The sequence below is a fragment of the Trichechus manatus genome, unplaced genomic scaffold (genome assembly GCF_000243295.1).
Source record: "Trichechus manatus latirostris isolate Lorelei unplaced genomic scaffold, TriManLat1.0 scaffold00056, whole genome shotgun sequence".
NCBI classification, from domain to species: domain Eukaryota; kingdom Metazoa; phylum Chordata; class Mammalia; order Sirenia; family Trichechidae; genus Trichechus; species Trichechus manatus.
In genome coordinates, this window is record NW_004443992.1 from 10,155,107 (window position 1) to 10,177,636 (window position 22,530).

At 39.9% G+C, this 22,530-nt stretch overlaps 1 protein-coding gene across 2 annotated transcripts in view; it reads right to left on the bottom strand.

Moving 5' to 3' along the window:
- ICA1L (islet cell autoantigen 1 like) overlaps positions 1 to 22,530 on the bottom strand; it is a 55,601-nt gene that overhangs the window by 2,030 nt on the left and 31,041 nt on the right. Inside the window, exons 11-13 of one of the 2 annotated variants that reach the window (XM_004378239.2) lie at positions 19,343 to 19,600; positions 16,517 to 16,606; positions 7,624 to 8,025 (exon numbers count right to left, since the gene is read on the bottom strand). In XM_004378239.2, coding sequence (XP_004378296.1) covers positions 7,910 to 8,025; positions 16,517 to 16,606; positions 19,343 to 19,600 — 464 coding nt within the window. In that variant the 3' untranslated portion in view covers positions 7,624 to 7,909. Of the gene's footprint in view, positions 1 to 7,623; positions 8,026 to 16,516; positions 16,607 to 19,342; positions 19,601 to 22,530 lie in introns of those variants that run through there. The other variant, XM_023733005.1, reaches the window with a different exon arrangement.

The following is a 22,530-nucleotide window of genomic DNA, read 5'->3' on the forward strand; positions in this document are numbered from 1 at the left end:
GAGTGTGATTATGATATGCCTTGTTGATTTTCTTTTGGGATGTATCCTATATGGGGTTCATTGAGCTTCTTGGATGGTCAGCTTTTCATCTTTCATGATATTGGGGAAGTTTTCTGTCAGCAGTTCTTCAGTGATCCTCTGTATTTTGTTTTCTCCCCGTTCTCGAACTCCGATCACTTGAAAATTTTTCCTTTTGAGTGTATCCCACATAATTCTCAGGGTCTCTTCATTTTTCTTTGTTCTTTTTTCTGAGTTTTCCTCAGAGTTGTATCCAAGTGTTTGTCTTCAATGCCGCTGATCCTGTCTTCCACCATTTCAAATCTGCTCCTCAGCCCTTCTATGGCACTGTCCATTTCTGAAATCTTGTTTATCTTTTGGATTTCTAATTGTTGTTTTTTTATTAATTTCTAGTTGTGAATTTATTTTGGCATTTTGTTCCTGCATTGTTTTCCCAAATTCTTCCATTTTTTTGTCAGTATTTTCCATGTATTTGTCTGCCTTTTCCATGAATTTGTTTTTTCCTCATTTTTTTCTGCTTTTTTGCTTCAACTCTTGGATAATTTTGAGTATTAGAGATCTGAATTCCCTATCAGGTAGTTCTAGTCCCTTTTCTTCTACTGGAAAGTCATCAGGTGTTTTACTTTGGATGTCTGCTGGAACTATCCTGTCCTGTTTTTGTAAATGTTTTGATATTGTCTGCTGTCTTCGGGGCATTCAGTAGTTATTTTTCTCGTTTACTGATTGTAGATTTGTTTTTTCCATGCCTTTTTTTTTATTTGGCTGTGTTTGAGCAGGCGGGCTGTGTGTTCTTTGTTGTTTGCTTGTCTGTGGGCACGATACTTTTCGCCTCCAATTGGCAGGGTCAGTCGCTCAGATGTGGTACAGGGGCAGGTCTAGCTGAAGAGGATTTGCTGGGATGGGTTGTTTGTGGCACTTACTGCAGCCAGCAGGGCGGGTCGCTAATCAGTGCAGGGCACGTTCAAGTTGGCCGTGCCTGTGCTGCTTGGTGGTGTGATGTTAAGCGCACGGTGCAGGTAGGCAGGATGGAGGGGGTATATTGTGATGTGTGGAGCTAAGATGTGTATGGGAAAGATGAGAGAGAGGAGAGAGGAACAGGAGTCAAAAACATACAAACAAACAAAAAAGAGGGCTAGGGGAGCTTGCTGTTGGAATGGAGAGATGAGAGACCAGGAAATGGAGAAAAACCAAAAGGGGAAGAAGAAAAAAAAGAAAAGAATGAATAAATAAAAAGTAGAAAAAAAGAAAGAAAATCTCCCAGGGATTCCACCGGTGTGGCTGTGAGGTCTGGAGAAGTTGTTCCCAGGTGTTGAACTGCCTGGCCAGAAGGCGTAGAGGTGTCACTCAGCACCAGGTATTCAGGGGACAGGAAGAAAAGGAAGGTATAGGGGGACGAGAAACTGAGTAATGAAGAAAGACAAAAAGGGAAAAAGAGGAAAAGAAAACAAAACAAATTAAAAAAAAAAAACAAGAAAAACCACCAAAGAGAAAAAAAAAAAACCCACAAAAAAGAAATGCTCTCAGGGATCCCTCTGCACATCTGCACAAGCTGAGGGGTTAGGTCCCAAGTCATGCAGTACTGCCCGGCCATAACAGGCTCCCAACTTGAGAAAAGAAAAAGAAAAACAATTTAAAGCAGAAAAAACAAAAAAAAGCCCCATGATCCCACCAGCATGGCAGCATGGACCGGGAGGCAGTTCCACACTTGAGCAGAGCTCCACAGCCCCTCAGGAAGAAGCAAAGATGGCACATGGAGCCAGGTATTTGAGTGAAAGGAGAGGGAGGTGGTAAGAGGTAAGGAAGAAATAAAAAGAAGCGGAAAAAAGCAACACCAGCAGCCAACAAATGGCACTCAGGGAGTCGGCCAGTGTGGGCAGGTAGAATCCCAGCAGCTGGTGCTTCCCAGCCAAGAGACTGTGGCTGCAGGAAGCAGAGGAGGCCAAGTGGGGGTGAATAAGGGTTGGGGGGTGGGAAAGCGTATATCGCCAGTTACGGGTTGTTCTGCATTCTGCTGGAAGCTCTGTGAAGCGGCTTTCTCATACCTCCTATTTGCTGGTCTCTGATAGGAGTCCAAGATGGCGGATCCATGCTGTGTTAGCTGATAGGGGACCTCTGCATGTGTGTCTGCTTGCTCTCTGTTCTCTGATAGTTTCTTATTCCATTTGGTGCTTGGCTGAGTTCTTTATCTCTTCATTTGATGTTTAGGGTTTCAGGATTGCTGTTTTCTCTGTTTGGCTTAGTTTTTCGGGTCTTTGCTGTGGAGGGATGGCGTGGTGCTTCTGCCTAGAGTGCCATGTTGCCAGAAGTCCAAAACTGGAGGTTTTAAGACATCGTTTCTACTTCCCCTTTAATAGGTATCTTCAAATTGCTCATTTAAAAAATACTTGTCTTTTCAGCAAAATATGCATCTTCCTCAAACAGAATTTATCTCCATAGTGTATAATTATTTGATTTTACACACTAGTATTGATTAGTCCTGCTGAATCATTGTTGTTGTTGTTTTAATATTTCATTGTGTTTTAGGTGAAAGTTTACACAGCAAATTGGGTTCCCATTTAACAATTTTTATACAGATTGTTCCATACTATTGGTTAAAATTTTCACGATGTTTCAGCATTCTCATTTCCATTCTATTTCCATTGACCTAGCTTACCCACCCCTCGCTGTCATCTTATCTTTACTTTTGGGTAAATGTTGACCGCTTGGTCTGGGAGCACATTATATATCGGTGGTATTGTTTAGAATCATGTTATAGAAGACTATCATGGAAGCTCTGAGGGTTAAAAAACAGGAGTATAACTACTTGTCTCAATCCCATGTCTTCATAAGTTATTTTTGAGATCACTGGGATGATTCAGAGGAGATGAAGAGAAAGCTCTGGATTTAGGGCCACAATTTAGGTCCGAGTTCTGGCTCCACTACTTGATGGTCGTGGACCCTTGCAAGAAAGTCACCTTTTTGAACCTCAATTTTCTTATTTATGAGATGAAGGAAATGCTGATAGTGCTGTCAGGTAAATGGGCTAGTGAATATGAAATAGCTTAGCTTCTAAAACTGTAAGCAAACTTTCATTAGCATCTTCTTTATATCTTGTTAGATGAGCCAAGGATTTTTCGTTATGGAGTGTGATCATGTAAATTCATTTTAGTTTGTGAAGTATAATATAGTCAAGGATGTTGAGCTAAAATTGTAATAAAATTAGGTAACACTTGATAACTTATCAAATGCCAGGCACTTTACATGTTACTCTCTACCCTAATCTTTACAATAACCCTATGAAGGCAGGTACTACTAGTTTTACTATCTTACAGATGATGAAATTGTTAACTTATCCATGGCCATACAACTGGGAAATTGTGAAGTCTGGATTTGAACCAAGTCTTACTCTAGAACTCAAACTTAACCACAAAGTTTCTCCTGTACCAGTGACACTGATAAAATATGGGTGTTTAGTATCACAGATTATTTGCCATTGGGACACTGCCTTGTTCTCTTTTGTGGTCCTCTTCTTTGTGTACAAATGCCAGCAGAACATAAGCTGGTTAGACTCCAGTTCCTGACCAAGAAAGTTAGTGACACAAAACCCTCAAGCTCTCGTTTTTAAGTTGCTATAACCTGTTAACTCGTTGCCGTCAAGTCGATTCCGACTCATAGTGACCCTACAGGACAGAGTAGAACTACCCCACAGGGTTTCTAAGAAGCAGCTGCTGGATTTGAACTGCTAACCTTTTGGTTAGAAGCCGAGCTCTTAACCACTGTGCCACCAGGGCTCCAATGTTGCTATAGCTATAGAAATTCAAGAAAATATTTTTCGAGGAGCACATCTTTTAGGGAGATACTGACTTCAGTCACATTTTTGGTGGTTTTTTTTAACTTGAATTTTTGAGAAAAAAGCTTATAAGGATCATGTTTTAATCTTAATAACTTGGTAGGCCCATTTCAGAGAGAGAAAGACAATACAATGAAATCAACTGGATCACAGTTTAATTCTTGTGTATGCCAGAGGCACTACAAAGAATAACAGAACATACAGTGTTAACAGTGGTTATCCCTGGATGGTATGGCTGTGGTTTGTCTAGTTTTTGGTGCTTTCCACACTTTTAAATGAGAGGCTATTACTTTGAAATGGGAAAGAGGAAACAACTTTTTTTTTTTAAGGTAAAATATATGCATTTCAAAAATCTTACCTATTAACACTAAGCAGACCTTTATCTCCCTTTTGTATTTACTCTTCGGCTCTTGGTTTATTATTTGCACCACTGTGTGACGAATCATATCGTGACTTTAAATGTCAAGGACAGTTTTTATTGAACTCTTCAGTCTTCTTTTAAATGGTACATATAAGACCGACAAAGATATTTTATGTTGGATTTTTGGATGTGGCTCATCTCGACAAACCAACATTTTCTATCTTGTTTCTCAGGTTTTCTTTGCTATATTTAAACACTTCACTGTTGTATGTTTTAAATGCATTACTTTCAGTACTACTGAATTTTAAAGTTTGTGTTTCTCTCCTAGTTTAATTTCTACATCCCGAGATTCTGGGGCTGCTTCATTGCTCAAGGTAGAGCAGGGCCCTACCAACTCTATGAAAGATAGAAATAAGTGGAATCATTTCTGGCTTTCTTCATTTTATGTGTGCTTTTAATAACTTGGGTTAAAAACTGTGGTTTATATTTCATTTGTTATTGCTTCTAACGGCTCAAAATTTTGATATTTGAGAGTGTGCATTTTGTATTTACACAAAAAATAACATTCTGTTATTTCTCATATCTTAAATAGTCCCGCTCTATATGTGGTAAATTAAAAAGATGAATCAGTCTCACAAGGATATTAACTGCCCAGTTTTATTTACTTTCTGAGGTATCTATATCAATTCAATCTACTTTTCTACTATGGTCCTTAGGTAAAACCTAAGTTTGATTAGGGAAAACAAACAATAAATGGATTTGTACTGATCACTTTAGGAAATAAACTGTTTTATGCAATCTTGTGAACTTTATTAAAAGAAGTTCAAAAAAACAGCAAAGTCAAACTTTCTTTGTTCTAATGCTGTAAAACCTCTATTTCTAGAGAGTCGAAAAACAGTTATGTGAAATAAATATCCATAGTTCAAATACAAACACTTTTTCCAATGTGCAAATACTGAAACCTGTTTTGTTGAAATACAGTTTCTAATCATATCAGAGCTATGTTTGACAATTAATGAAACATCTCAAAAATACAAAGTTACACTGATCTGATCTTAACATATGCCCTGGTATTCCTGCCTCTCCTATAAAGTGGTTGTAGAAACAGTAGGCAAATTTGAGTTCTTCTGGGATTTTTTCTTATCTGGTATTAAAAAAAGTGTAAGATAGATAGGTGTCAAATCCCCCCCGCCCCCATTTAGTATAAAAAGTGTCACTATTTTTTGAGAGGTGCTCTCTGCCGACCCTTGGTTGAGGTTAATGTAGTTCTTACTGAATGATCTAGATAGAGACAAACAGCAACCGGTCTACCTTTCTGTTACGGGCTTGTCCTGTCCTTCCTGTCACCCTTGACTGAATATGTGGTTGGTTTTGTGTATTAGCAATCTAGGTTTAACATAACAAAACTTACATTTTTGACCTCTAGTGATTGAGCTTCAAATAACTAATCTTGAGCAAATACGGTTGCTTTCATTCTAATAACAAAGTTTACGACGTGCTTTTCAAAAATTGAGTTGTTAGACTTGTTGAAGTTGTAGCAGGACTTGCTTAGGCAATTAATGTTGCTTCTGGGTTAAATGGGCAACTACATAGTCTGTTGAAAGAGGAAGTGTTACAGAAACTAAGACTGGAATAATACAAATCTCTTGGATGTTTCCATTTTTTGAGAACCTTTGCTCTGAGAAAATTGAGGATGTTATCCCTTCACATTCATAGTCTGGGATTTAGTTCTGGCTTGGAGAGACTACTGATTTTCCTACTCATGGAGATATCTTCATTTATACATCAGGGATTGCTTTGCATGCATGTGAGGGATATACAGATCTTTGAACTAATGCATTCATAATGCTACCATTGCAAAGAAAAAAATAGAACAAAGTTAGCATTCTTTTGAGGTACTCAGTCAAAGTTGAGAGCACCAGAGTCACTATGGGTATAGAATTTAGATTATGATTTACATTCATAATCCTTGGTGATTGAATCCTGACAGAACAATGACAGTATTCCATTCTGGGAAATTTTCACTGAATGAAAAAGGAGAGTTAAAAAAATGCCTCTAAAGCGATAAATAACAGTTTATTAATACTGAGTAAAGAAATAGGAACAAGCACATGAAAAGATGTCAAGGAAGGACTCTTAGTGACCTTTTCCAGAGTCCATGTTTGACCCTCAGATGTCTTTCCAGCCTGTGCAGTACTTGGTGCCAGTATGGTTTTCTAGAGAGCTTTGGGCAGAGAAGATCCTAGTTAGTTTGGACTGCCGTGGATGGGCAATGGACTGCATTTTACCTACTCTGGTCCAGTCCTAAAAAAATGTTTTTTTATATACAATGATGCAGACATTAGAAATAATTATCTTTTAAACAAGCCTATTTAGAACTAGGAACACATGGGAACTACAGTGAACAACTTAGCTTTCTTACGGAGATTTAGTAGATTGTGTGACAAAAATAAGACACCTAGAAAACTGCCTCAAAAATAAAGGGTAGGGCAAGAAAAAGAACAGGAAATTTGAGTGATAGATGTGTGTGAACAGTGGCTATGTTTCCATCAGCTTACATAAACTTCCATTAGTTTTCCCCCAATTCTAAACCCTCTAGTGATGAAAGTTTTTGCTTAGTAACCATATGGAGCTGCAGATTATTTCACCTGTGCACAGAAAGGGAGAAGTGGAAAAATAAGACACTCCTATTGATCATGAAGAGCTTTCTGTATTTCTGCTAGAAAGTATTCTGGGTTGCATCATGTCAAGAAAAATGGGTAAGTATGCACATAGTAATAAGTTGTTTTAAACTTGCCCTCATTCAGGTAGAAGTTTCTGGGTATTTCAGGAGTACTAGTGCTAGTTGCTTAGAGAATGTGCTCCCCTCATTTTCTTTTCTAGAATATGAGTAACGCATACTACTATAGCAATGTGTGTAAAACTAGGCCTGAAGACACCTACCTCCCTATACAATGTCTTGACCATTAGTGGACATTTTTGTGGTTTATGAGATGAAGAGATTTTTTCCATTCCTATGGGGGATGGGCGTAGTAAATTAACCAACTTCCCCATGGAAAAATCCAATAATGGAATTAGAGGCTTCTGTGATTTTTGTATGAATGAAAAAAGCTAGGTAACATTAAATTTTAGCCTGCAAATGGAGAAAAACAAGCACCGAGTTTCTCTGTGATTTCACTAAAGCAAATTGAGTTCTCAAATCTTATTTTACTTTTCTAACTAAAGATAGTCGGGTTCTAGTGCTATTTTCCACAACAAATAGTTCCCCCTGCCACTGTTTTATTTAAAACCCAGCCCCAAACTGCAACCCAATCTACAGGCTGTCCTTTATCCACATACAGAACTCTCACAGCCAGCAAGGTAACTTAAACATAAAAAGCTTTCCAGAGAAATAAACCTAACTCCTTATTGACAGAATTATTCCTGTGTTTTTGTTTTTTTTTTTTTAAAAAATTTGGGTATCTATTTTGGACATGATTGTTTTTCATGTTTTCCACATATTATCAAGAGTCACAAATCCAAGATATTAAGGGTGTACTTAATATATTCAATTGTGATCTTTACTATCTGTCTAGGGCTGGCTAACAAGTATTCGCAAACAACATGCTTTGTGTGTGGTTACAATATAAACTCCTTTTCACAAAGGCAGTATGTTGCAAAATTGATGTCTCAAGGCCACTGAAGTGACATTATAACTTTAGTCAGGCATTAAGAAGTTCATCATCTGAGTGTCCAATAGCATCTGGGTTTGAAAGTGGATCCAAGTCTGCAAACAGACTGAACCAGGCTGACATGTCTTGGTTACCATTGTTAGGAGCTATAAAAAAGAAAAAAAACCACACACACACATTAAAGAGTTGCAGCTTTTTGAAATCACATTTTTTTACTACTTTTATGATTTTGAAGTAGATGCTACTTTTGAATCAAAAAATTTAAGACAACGGACATGAATAAACTCAATTATATCCCCTTGAGGGTAATTTTGAAATGCTAATGCGAATACCTTGGGCTTTGCTGAGGCATCTAATTATTTAAGTAATGGCACGGTGCTTTGAGAAGGGACTTAGTCAAAACAAGAACAAAAAGGAAAGCAGTAATACAATGTTCTTAGAAACATTAAGATAATTTATAGAAGGCTTTCATATAAGGTTTAAAATTAAAAGTTTTTTCCTACCGAGTAGGAGCATTACATTTGTAAACTCAGTGCTTAAAATCTACATTTATTAGAAAAGTGATATTATAAAAAATATTAGACATAAGGGAAAAAATCTCCTTAATCCTACTGCATTAACTCACCCAAGAGCTGTCATGGTTTATAGTTATTTCCTTTGTCTTTTCCACATATACTTTATGTTGACATGTTCATGGTCACAAAGTGTCTCCCCTCAGACTGCTTATTAATTGTAAGGGTGGATAAAAATAATAACCAGTAATTATACAGATGAGAAATGAGACAACACCTTGAATGAGTGGTCAAAATTAACATCACCAGTGAGGCAGAGAAGGACATCACGTGCTTCCCAATGTAATACCTTGAGAAGGACACGTCACCACCTATACCAATATTCCAGTGAGAATCAATAACCTAAATACAATCGTGAAGAAGAAAGACCTCAGAAAACCCTGAAGGAAGGATCAGTCTATTAAAAAGCAGTGGGGCAGGGGGACAGTATTCTTTAAAAATGCCCATGTCCTAAAAGAGTGAAAGGCTGTGGAAATGTTCCAGATTAAATGAGGCCAAAGAGACATAGACTGGACTCTGTACCAGAGGGGGAAAATGCTTATGGGGTAAACTTACAAAATTGAAATACAAATGATACATTAGAGAAAAGTATTATGTCCATGTTAAATTTTTTTCGGGTTGACAGCCATACTGAGTTATGCGAGAGAATATCTATTCTTAGGAAATACAAACTGAAGTATTTAGGGGTAAAAGCCTATGATGTTTGTATAGGGGAAAAGAGACAGAAAGGGGGATTTTATCAAGCACATGGGATAAAATTACCAGATGAATCTGGGCAAAGGGTACACAAGTATTCATTGTGCTATTTTTATGTATGCAACATTTCTGTACATTTGGAATTCTTCCCAAATAGTTTTTAAAAATCTACCTCAGTGACTTATATATATAGATATATATATATATCTATATATATATTATATATATATATCTGTACAATCCTGCACACCAGAACATGTGTCTATTTTCTATGTATACCTTTTAGTACATGGACCAGTTCTTCAAGCTACTATATGGTTAAGTACTCGATATGTGTTATCAGTTACTATGTACCACGCCCTGTGCTAAGTGCCTGAATGCATTCTTTGTCAGTAGGCATCCTGTAATGAAAAAGCATTTTTCAGCTTAGGGCAAGATGGTGGTGTAAACAGCTGAATGCTCCCACCCCACCCCCAACAAAAACTGAACAAATGTGACAACTAATGGACTCAGCACTATAGAAACCAGTCAAAGAGTTACAGCATCTAAAGCAACACTGAAGCAATAATAAGGTGACATTCAACAGTAGGAAAATGTATCTACTGTATATGCTCTTCCTGGTCCATGGCAGTGAGGGCTGTGACCGACCTGGTGCAGCCAGTTGTGAACTGTGAACTGTGCTCCCCTTTGGCCCAGGAGTATGGCATCAGACTTAGCTTTTGCTGGCAGAAACCATTGTGTGTAATTCTTAATATCCGTCTGGGGGCTGCCTAATGGGCTGAGGGGTGGGATCCTCCCGGAATAGCCAGCTTCCCTCATACAAGTCTTGGGGGTAGGGGGTGGGAGTGAGTGACGCCTGCCGCTGTGACTGCCCTGAATCACCTGGGAATAATCACCGTGACTGAGGCAACAATAGGCTTCTAAACGCCAAAGGAAAGGGGCTGCTGTGCGTTTTTCTTGTAAAAGTTAGAACTTTAAAAGCAAAGTGTAGTTATGCAAGTGGAAGATTAGGAAATTCTAAAGGTTCATCCCTTCACAAAACCATCTATTGCTCAGGAAAGAGCAATTAGAACAAACTATTTTGGAACTCTGGAAACAGATCAGACACTTAAATCAGCCAGGGAAGTGCTTAATGAAGGGATAAGCTGCTGATCTTACCTACGTTAACCACTTACACCAACTGGCAACCATCCGTTCCTCAGCCCCACAGCAGAGGTGGGGACGCGACTCTTGTTCATAGAGTGGCTGCCTGGTGCCAGGGCGAGCAGTGGAGACCTTTCCCCACAAGGTTTTGTGGTTGCACACTGCACAGAAGGGTAAGTCTGGTGGTGCCCAGAAAGGCAGGTTCCGACGGTTGCGGAGACTGGGCCCTTCTGCAGCAGCAGCTTGTCCCTGCTTTCTAACTCAAAGGGCCAGAGCGCCCTCTGGTGGAATCAGGCTACTGACTGACTGCAGAGATAACAGAATTGAACAGTACACATGGAAAAGGCACTAACAGTCCGCTGCAGACTACATCAAGTAACAACAGCGGTCCCAGAGCAGTGGAGTATCAGATAGCTTCTGTATTTTGCTGTTTGTTTTTTCTCTGAAGTACAAGAAAATCTTCAAAACACCAGGAGAACATGTGCTTTGGATCAGAGTCCTTGATATTCACACATATTTTGGAGGGTGGTCTCCTCAATAACAGAGGAGGTTGCTGAGCAGATGGACTATTACAGGTTTCAACAATTGGGGCTGAGAGAACAACTGCAATCCATGGGGAAAGAATGAAAATGAAGCAATAGAAAAACAATAGTCAACGAAACCAGAAGTTGGTTCTTTGAAAAGATCAATAAAATCGGCAAACGTTTAGGGTACAAAGAAAAGAAGAGAAGGTGCAAACATAGTCATGCACAGCATACCATCAATTCAGGCAATGTTTGACTGCATCTATGTCTGTGGTCTGGCGCCTGCTCTCCAGGGGAAGCCCACAGCCCAACTCAGCAGCAGGCCCACAGTGCTGTACCCAACCTGAGGGAACAGGTGACTCTGCTGATGGGAGGGGGGGGGCACCTGCTCTTGCTCCCCAGCGCCCCAGGCCTAGCAGGCACCTTGTGGGTGGCTGGGGCAGGAGTGCTAGGTCGCCAAGACCACTCGCTCCCCTGCTGCCCTGGCCCACACCCGGAACCTTCCTGCCATGACCTGACTGAGTGCTCACCTGATGTGTCCACAGCAGGAGCTGCCTGGGCTGCATGCCACACAGCAGCTTCCAGGCCTGTGCATCCGGGAGCCTGTGTCCTGTGGACCCAGGTGTTCATATAACATCTAAATCACATAACATCCTATTTCACAGGAATGTATCGTGGACATGAAGCTACACATGACTGTAACTAAAATCAGAAATGAAACTTGGGACGTTGTAACCAACCTGACAGAAATAAAAAGGATCATAATAGTATGAACAATTGTTATGCCAACAAACTATATAACTGAGATGAAATGGACAAATTCCTAGAAACACAATCTACCTAAACTGACTCAAGAAAAAATAAAATCGCAACAGACCCATAACAAGGGAACAGATTGAATCAGTAATCAAAAACGTCCCAGTAAAAAAAAAGTCCTGGACCAAATGGTGTCACTGGGGAATTCTAACAAACATTTAAAGAACTACACCAATCCTGCTCAAACTCTTCCATAAAATAGAAGAGGAGGGAGGGAACACTCCTTAACTCATTCTATGAGGCCAGCATTACCCTGATATGAAAGCCAGATAAAGACACCAAAAGAAAACTACAGAGCAATATCCTTTATGACTATAGATGCAAAAATCCTCAACGAAATACTAGAAAATCAAATTCAACAGCATATTAAGAGGATTATACACCATGACCAAATGGGATTTATTCCAAGAATGCAAGGATAGTTCAACATTTGATAGAATAAAGGAGAACCACATGACCATCTCAATTGACAAAAAGTATTTAATAAAATCCAACAACCTTTCATGACAAAAACTTTAACAAGCTAGAAATAGAAGGGAAATGCTTCAGTATGATAAAGGACATTTATGAAAAACCCACAGCTAACACCATACTCAATAGAGAAGGACTGAGAACTTTCCCCCTTAAGATCAGGAACAATAAAAGGATTCCTGCTCTCACCCCTGCTGTTCAATATTGTACTGAAAGTCCAAGCCACAGCAACAAGGCAAGAAAAAGAAATAAAAGGAAAATGTAAAACTCTCTCTCCCTGTTTGCAGATGACATGAGCCTATAGAAAATCCCAAAGAATCCACAAGAAAGTTTCTAGAGCTAATACAGGAATTCAGCAACACTGCAGGGTACGAGGTCAACACATAAAAAGCAGCTGGGCTTCTATACACCAGCAACAAGCAATCTGTAAAGGGAATTAAGAAAACAATTCTATTTAAAATAGCATCTCAAAGAAAAAATACCTAGCAATGAACTTAACAAGGAATGTTGCAGTCAGTTTGATGGATCACTTTTGTGTGGCCTTTCTTGCCATGGTCTTGTAACTCCACCCAAATGACTAGGTGGGACTGTGCAAATAAGGTGATTGTGGCCCACAAAGGGGATTTGTCAGTTTTGCCATCCCGCTAGCGTAAAACACAGCCAATTCCAGAGGAGGACGATCTCACCACCACCAAGGAAGAAGAGCCAAGAGCAGAGCATGGCCTTTGGACCTGGGTTCCTGGCGCTAAGAAGCTCCTGGAACCAGGAGAACTGAGAGAGAACTGTTAACACTGAAGACAGCAAGAAGCGGTGGCAGCGAAATGGTGGTAGGAGAGATCGGCAGGAGACAGCGTGCTGGACTTCCCAGCCCACGGAACGAGAAAGCTGAGCACCCTTGGGCAGGAAGCTTGCTGGCGGAGCAGGGTGCCTCTGGGCACTTATCGGCCAGAGCTAAAAGAGCTTTGTAACACTTGCCCAAGCAGGGCAGAGGCCAAGGGGACAGAGAGAGGCATGCCTGCAAGCTCAGCTGAGAAGAGGCTGTCCTGACGGAAGAACTGTATCCTGAGCGTTCCTGAACCTGAACTGTAACCTGTTACTCCCCTAATAAGCCCCATATTGTGAATATTGTCTGTGAGTTCTTTGTGGCCACTGCAATGAATTGTCAAACCCAGCAGAGAAGTAGAGATGCTGTCGGACGAACGGTTGGTGTCAGAATTGGTAAAGACGGCAGAGAGAGGAGACACGTCTGAACTCCACCTCATAGCAATCAGCCTTGGGCTCTTAATGTTGATTCTCCTTCCCCCTTGTGAAGTTAGAGGAGGTCAGATGCCACTGCCATGCCACTTTTACAAAGGTGAAAGACTTATACAATGAAAATTATAATAAAACATTACTGAAAGAAATTAAAGAAGACCTAAATAAATGGAAAGACATTCTGTGTTCATGGACTGGAAGACTTAATATCGTTAAGATGTCAATACTGCCCAAAATGGTCTACAGAGTCAATGCAATCTCTTTCAAAATTCCAACAGCATTGTTTACAGAAATGGAAAAGCAAGTCCTCAAAATTCATATGGAATTGCAAGGGGTCCTGAATAGCTATAGCAATCTTGAAAAAGAAGAAGAAAGCAGGAATACTCACAAGAAAGTATGATTTCAAAACATACTATAAACCTATAGTAATCAAAACAGTCTAGTACTGGTAAAGTGACAGACACAGTGACCCATAGAATAGAATTGAGAGTCCAAAAATAAACCCATATATCTGTGGTCAACTGATTTTCGACAAGGGCGCCAAGTCCATGCGATAGGGAAAGAAGAGTCTCTTTAATAAACGGTGCTGGGACACTGGACCCCTACATGTAAAAGAATGAAACTGGACTCATATCTTGCACTACATTTGAAAACTAACTCAAAATGGTTCAAGAACCTAAATTTAAGAACTAAAACCATAAAACTTTTAGAAGAAAACATAGGGGTATGGCTTTGAGAACCAGTTTTTAACAATGAATTCTTACATACAACACCAAAAGCACAATCAACAAAAGACAAAATACATAAACTGGACTTCATCAAAATGAAAAACTTGTTCATCAAAAGACTTTAACAACAATGTGAAGAGACAACCTACAGACTGGGAGAAAATCTGGGGGACCCATATATTGGATAGGAGTTTAATATTCAGAATATGAAAAGAACCCCTAAAAATTAACAACAAAAATGCAAATGATCCAATCAAAAAATGGACAAAGGAACCGAATAGACAGTTCACCAAAGAAGATACACAGAAGGAAGATATACACACGAAAAGACGCTCAACATCATTAGCCATTAAACCTGCTGCCATGGAGTCGATTCCAATTCGTAGTGACCATATAGGACAGAGTAGAACTGCCCCATAGGATTTCCAAGAAGCAGCTAGTGCATTTGACTGCTGACCTTTTGGCTGACAGCCAGCTCTTAACCACTGCACCACCAGGACTCCCATTAGCCATTAAACCTGCTGCCATCAAGTCATAGCGGCCCTACAGGACAGAGAAGAACTGCTCCATAGGGTTTCCAAGGAGCAGCTGGTGGATTTAAGCTGCCAACCTTTTTGGTTAGCAGCCTTAACCACTGCACCACCAGGGCCCCCATTAGCCATTAGAGAGATGCAAATCAAAACCAGCAGGATGGTAAATGAATAATTTCTTTCATAAGGATCAGCACAAAGCTTGTTCCTACGAGGCAGAGATTAAAGATGTTCCAAATATCTAACTTTTCCAAGCTGCTGTATCACTCCATCATCTCTAACATCAACTACTCCCTCTCGCCTCAGTACTCTCCCTCCTGTCTTTGGGTTCCCTAATTTGCTGCAATGTCTCACAGAACTCATGAACGATATAAAGGAAATGGCTCATGCGGTTGTGGAGGCTGGCAAGTCCCAAATTCGTGGGTCAGGCATAGACTTCCCCCTGGCCTTCAGCTTCTGCCCAAAGGCACTCAGCTTTCTCGCTCTGTGAGCCGGTAAGCCCACTGCACTGTCTCCTGCAGGTCTCTTCTTCTTTGGTGGTGGTGGGCTCTCCTCTCTACTCTGGAATTGGCTCTCTTAAGGCAAAACCGACCAATCCCCTTGGTGGGCCACAGTTATTTGCACAGCCCCACCAAATCACCTGGGTGGGAGTCACAAGACCACGGCTAAAAATGCCACACACAAAAGTAATTAATCACACCACAGATGGCTGAGATTTAAAAAAAAAAAAAAAATGCTGGCGAGGATGTAGAGAAATTGGAACACTTGTGCATTGCTGGTGGGAATGTAAATTGGTACAGCTGCTGTGGAAAACAGTTTGGCTGTTCCTCAAAAAGTTAAACATAGAACTGTCATATGGCCTAGCAATTCTACTCCCAGAGACTTGAAAGCAGTGACTCAGACACAAAAACCATTGCTGTCGAGTCAATTCCTACTCATAGCGACCCTATAGGACAGAGTAGAAATGACCTACAGGGTTTCCAAGGAGCTCCTTGGTGGATTCAAACTGCCGACATTTTGGTTAGCAGCCAAGCTCTTAACCACTGTGCCACCAGGGCCCCATGTACACCAATATTCATTGCAGCACAATTCATAACAGCCAAAAGATGGAAACAACCTAAATGTCCATCAACAGATGAATGGATAAACCAAATGTGGTACATACATACTGTGGAGTACTACTCAGCCATAAAGAAAAATGAAGTCCCGATAATACTATAACAATGGATGAACCTTGAAAACATTGTGCTGAATTAAGTCAGTCACAAAAGGACAAATATTGTATGATTCCTTGTATGTGAAATATCTAGAATAGGCAAATGTATAGAGACCAAAGTTTATTAATGGTTACTAGGGATGGGAGGGTCAGGACAAGGGGGAGTCATTGTTTAGGAAGCACTGAGTATCTGTTAATTGTAATGGAAAATTTGGCAACGGCTACTGGTGATGGTTGCACAACATGATACATGTGATCAATGTCACTGAATTATACACGTAAAAAATGTTGAATTGGTTAAGGTTATATATATTTTTACCACAAAAAAACAAAACGAAACTATCTTCTATCCCTAATGGCGATCACATGAGGTTGCCATGAATCAGAATCAATTTGACAGCAACTGGTTTATTCCTAATGGTATCCATTATCAACAAACCTTAACATGAAATATAAAAGATTACAGTACAGAACTTAGTATACTATGACGAGCTCATAATTTTCTATTCATTGCTTTACACAGTGACGGATAGCCAGGAATAGTTTTCATTTTAATAATAATTCCTTATTAATAAAATATTTTTCTGGACAGTGTGAGGCAATGACTATAAAGTGATCCTTTTCTAAATTTATCTGAATTGAACTGATTGTTAATGTGGTGGGAAAGAGTATAGATAAGTAACTTACAGCTTGTTAACTTCTTTGGGCTCTGTGAAGGCACTGACTCATTATCCATGTGGGGAAGAGGAAGCTCTGATCCTCTATGACGGGCCAAGCCTGGGGGAGGGAAATACTGAATTATCCATTGTTAATCAAGTACGAAGTAGTATCAGAAAAGCTAAGAAAAGGTAAAAATATCTAATAGGTCCTCCAGTCTTTGACTATCAGGGTGAGTCTATAGTACAAGAGGTATACAACTCTTAAAATTTATCTATGATTATGTATTTGATTCAAACAAATCATCTAAGTTTTGTCCCAGCTGCAATCAGATTCGGCTTCCTTACATTTTTCAAAATGAGTTTGAAATACTCATTTTTTTTTAAAACAATTGCAAATGAGGAGGTATAAAAAGAGAAGTTCTAAGGAGTCAGAAAGATAGGAAATAGACCTGAGAAGTAGGATCTCCAAACCTATAAATAATGTTTATACCCTTGGACTCGTAATCTCTTCTAGAAATTTATCTTAAGGAAGTAATTTAACTAGAGAAAAAAGTGTATGCATGATTATGTTTACTGCAGCATTGTCTGTAATAATGAATAAGTAGAAGCAATAAGAAGGAATTAAGTAGATTATGGAATATAAATGTGCCAAAATACTATGTAACCATTAAAAAGTGTCATTATGAATACTCCAGAAACACAGGGAAATGTTTGCTACAACATGATAAAACATTTATGCTATAATTAAAACAGAACACTAGAAAGGAACTTAGATTATCCTGCCTAATCTCTTCCTTGTACAGAAGAGACAGTTTGAGCCCCAAGATTGGGTTCCTAGAATACATATCTTTTAACTCTCAGGGCAGCTCACTTTCCAGGTCTACATAACAGGAGAAAAGAAGTGAGCAGAAAGGAAAGGTTAATGAAGTAGAAGAGTCCTGCATATGGAGGTAGGAGAACAGATTTTGGTCCCCACTTAACTGTTTAAACTGCCTGAAGACCTTGAGCAAGACACTCAAACGCTGTGGGTTTAACTGCCTCAGCTATTAAAATGGGGGATGTCCTGTCAGCCTGCAGACAGGGACCAGACTAAGAGATGCTCTGAATAGTGAAAATATATTGTTGATACTGTATTGTCAGGAAATAAGAATTAAGAATCCAGTGCTGCTGGAGATGTGGCAAGTTAAGGAGAAAGAGCAGTGAGAGTTCACAGTAGAGAATGAACAGTTTGTAAATCCTTGTAACTATCAGGCGATTGATATGTCACGCAAGACCAAGTGTTTCCTAAAATTTTACTACAGCAAAACACCTAAATTATCCTAGATAGAGCACTTCTTTGTCAAGTAACAGTGTCCATACCTACTTTTAGGCTACTAATTCAACAAATCTGTATTGGATGATTATTTTACCAAATACATTTATTGAGCTAACTTTATGCTGCTGTTACAGAAACACAAAGACAAATCACCCCACAGATCATGCCTTTGAGGTGCTTGCAGATTGGATAAAATATGATGGTCTTGCAGATATAGTATAAGCATAAATAAATACAATACAAAGTATGGTGTATTATGACACTGTTAGGCGCCATGAGGGTTTTTCTTAGAGGTTAAAATCTACTAGGGGATGAGAGACAGGAATATAAGACAAGTATAAGAGATAAACTATCATTAAAGCCATGAAGAACAGATATAACAAAGAGCTACGGGAGGCCAGAGAAGGGAGAAATCACTTCCAGTTGGCAGTCTTGAGGAAGGTTTCCAGGATTGGCAGTCATGGAGAGAACACTGGACTGGGACTCAGACACTCAGGCTCAAGTCCACGCTCCATCACTGAACATCATAGGCCAAAGGAGTGACACAAACAAAGATGCCTTGGAGGGATCTGGGATTACTCAGTATGGCTACAGACAATGGTGTTTTGAAGTAAGGTAGGAGATCAAGGTGGAAATGCAGGCACAGGCAGGTTTTATGTAGTCCATGGTGCTTCATTTTAAAAACACGTAAGCAGGATGCTGACATCAGATTTGCTTCTTGGAGAGAGAACATTAGAGGCAGTGGGGAGGTTGAATTGGGGGTTGGGAGACCAGTTAGGAGGTAGGTCTCTTGCAGCAACCCAGGTAACCAAATGAAGCTCCAAATAGCTCTGATCATGGGGGCAGAGAGAGAAGTGGGAAATTTGAGACATGTTTTAGAAACAGTATTGACAGGACTTGGTAACCAATATGGACGTAAGGAGGAAGCCAGTAACTCCCAAGGGGCAGAAATGGGCACAGGATGGTGGAGCAGCAAATAAGTAGAGGCAGACCTAAAGATATAAACAAAATAGGTGACCCTTTCCTTAGGAAAACGCTTTGCCCCTAATTTCCACCACAGCCCTTCACTCCTGCTGCCTTGCCCAAAGGGCTGCCCTGAAACCAGCTTCCAGAGCTGTTCCCTTTTCTCTTGTTATCTCTGAACCCACAGGAACTAGAATGCATCAAGTTTTGCTTTTCATTTGTTTTCCATAACAGCTCCCATAATAGAAGAAACAGTACCACCTGCCCTAGGTAGAGGTAACGTGGCAGATCAGGCATTTTAAACAAGACACTGATTTTCTATGTAGGCAAGATGCCGGGGAAAGTCAATGAAGGAAATGTGGGGTTTGGTAGAGGCAACGGGAAAGCAGCCCTCGTTTCACTCTTGTTTACAAATTCCAGTGCCGATTATATTTATTATTTTTCTAGTTGAACGTTGTGACTGCAGATTTTATCTAGTAGCACTGAAGTTGAAATTGATCTTGTTCTGGCATTAGCGAGTACCTAGTTTTGCTTTACAAAGATAAAATAAGGCACACGTGTTATGTAGACACTTACTGTTGAAAGCTCCAGCAGCATGAAGGCCAAGGTCAAAGAGCTGTGAAGGAAGGAATCCAGAAGAATGAGCAAGAGGCTCAGACCCCAGAGAAGGCTCCTGGGACGTAAGGCTGGTATTGGGGCTCCCATGTGCAGTCTGGCATTCTTGGGTAAATTCACTAGTACTTGAAGAACCAGGACTTAGGAGATTGTTCAGAAATGAAAATTCCTTCTCAAAATCCTCTCCTTCCAGTGAATCTACAAGGAGATCTTTTGCAACTATTGAGTGAAAATAAAAACATGCATTTTTTTTCTTTTTGAGGAAATAATAGTAGGACAAATCAAATTTGTTTCATTGTTCTCATACTTTATTAACTTAATTTTTTTGTTTTCAAGTTTTTTTTTATTATTGTACTTTAGATGAAGGTTTACAGAACAAACTACCTTCTCATTAAACAGTACACATATTGTTCTGTGACACTGGTTACCAACCCCACAACATGTCAACACTCTCCCATCTTGACCTTGGGTTCCCTATTATCAGCTTTCTTGTACCCTCCTGCCTTCTAGTCCTTGCCCCTGGGCTGGTGTGCCCCTTTAGTCTCATTTTGTTTTATGGACCTGTCTAATCTTTGGCTGAAGGGTGAACTTCAGGAGTGACTTCATTACTGAGCTAAAAGGGTGTCTGGGGGCCATACTCTCGGGATTTCTCCAGTCTCTGTCAGGCCAATAAGTCTGGTCTTTTTTTGTGAGTTAGAATTTTGTTCTACATTTTTCTCCAGCTCTGTCCAGGACCCTCTATTGTGATCTCTGTCAGAGCAGTTGGTGGTGGTAGCCAGGCACCATCTAGTTGTGCTGGACTCAGTCTGGTGGACGCCGGGGTAGCTGTGGTCCATTAGTCCTTTGGACTAATCTTTCGCTTGTGTCTGGTTTTCTTCATTCTCCCTTGCTCCCGAAGGGGTGAGACCAGTGGAGTATCTTAGATGGCTGCTCGTAAGTTTTTAAGACCCCAGATGCTACTCACCCAAGTAGAATGCAGAATATTTTCTTTATAAACTATGTTATGCCGATTATGAATACTCCAGAAACACAGGGAAATGTTTGCTACAACATGATAAAACATTTATGCTATAATTAAAATGAACCACTAAAGTTTACGTGAAAATTATTTTGAATTGGATAGGATAAAGATTGAAATGGCCATATTCAATGAAGGTGTAACAGTCATGAATATCTATATACAAAATAACCAAACAACCACCTATATAAAACAGAAACTACAGGAGATGCAAGGACAAATAGAGAAAAATAAACTAATATTGGAGACTTTAATACACCACTCTCAGTTGGGAAAAAAAGGCGGGGGGGTCAACAGCACAAAAGATAAGTAAAGATATAAAAACATCTAAACAATATATCAATAAGTTAGTTGTTTGGCTACATATAAATTGCTGATAATAGAAAATATACCTTCTTCTAAAGTACACACTGAAAATTCACAAAATTGATTATACGAAGGCACAAAAAAATCAGTAAGTTTCTTAAAGAAGAAACTTTACAAAGTCTTCTTTATTACTAAATAAGAAATATTACAAACAACATTCTGATTACAATGCAATAAAACTATAATTTAAAAATAAAACCAAAAAAACAAAAAGACTCTTCCATCTGGAAAATTTAAAACCTTTATTAAACAATTCTTGTGTGAAAGAGGAATAGAATATCTAAAAATAATGATGAAGAAAATATATCATAATCCATAGGATACTTAGGTAGCAAAGAACAGAGGAGAAAAGCATAGCCCTAAACACCTTCATCAATAAAAATGAAAGACAGTGACTTCCATCATGACAGTGTGAGGAGCTCTGAGGACCAGCATCGCCGCGAATCTAGTGAAAATTTAAAAACAACCATTTAAAGTCTCTGGAAATGGTCCCAAGGACATATAGCAAATTAAGAAACATTTACTCAAGGAAATCAACTAAAATCCAGGGAGAATAGTGAGAGTCTGTGGTATCTGAACCGAGACCCACTCCCTCTTTCTCCCCTCCTAACTCATAGAGATGGAAACTACTCCAGACTGGTATAGCCACAACCACTAGGCTCACTCTCCCGCTAGCTCCCAGTCAGGGGGTTATCTTCTGGGGAGGAGCACAACATCAGCATTTCACATCCTGTCCTCAGCTACCTGTTGCTCTGGGTAAGTTCTGGACTAGTGTGACCAAGAGGTGGGGGCTCCCTTCTTCCGCCCAACCCCACTCATGGGATGAAGGCTCAACCTTGGGTATAGTACCACTGAGAATACTGGGGCCTGATCGCCCTTGCCCTGACTTGTAAGGAAATGGTTCCATGTTAGGAGAAGTAAACTGAGAAGACTGAGGCTACTGCCTCCCCTCCACTAAGCACTTAGTTTCTAATGTGGAAGTGTCACTCAGAAAGAAGCATGCCATTGTCCCCACACCCAGCGCCAGTCTTGGCTTGAAGATTTTTCCTGGGAGAAGAAGCAGGCTGTAAAACAGATAGCTCCTAATCTCTTCCCAAAGGAACTGACTTCATTAGCAACAGACTATGGAGAAGTTCAAACCTAAAGTCACTTTCAAAAACAGTGGAGATTATGGTGAAAAGTAACTGAGAGGAGATTGGTGGATTCACTGGGCAAACAGGCTAAACTGGAGACCACCTAGACTGTCCAAGAGAAGAGCGATGTGGGGAGGAGCCAGCTTGGAGGAATCTGCCTGGAGTCAAAACAAATCTCAAACACTGACCTTGGGAACATCCCTTCAAAGGATCCCGAATGTGATTGGCTTAGTCTATAGAGCAATTTAGGCACTGTGGAAAATAATAAGAACAATTAATCAGAAATTAGTGGAACTAAACACCTGGGTATATTCACACTGTCAAAGAACACTGCCAAAGCCACTGTCACCCCAGGGTGACTATGGGCATACCCAAGGCTGTACCCCCTGAACAGCAACATCAAAGGCTTAACACTGCAGATGAGGGGGTAGGATGGGGATAGATTCCACTAAAATAATCCAGCCAGTCACTAAACAAATAAACCTGTAATAAGTGAAGGGATTAAATTAGTAATCAAACAACAACCTACAAAGAAAAGCCCAGGCCCAGGTAGTTTCACTGGTGAATTCTACCAAACATTCAAAAAAGAATATCAATTCTTCACAATCTCTTCCAAAAAATAAAAGAGGAAG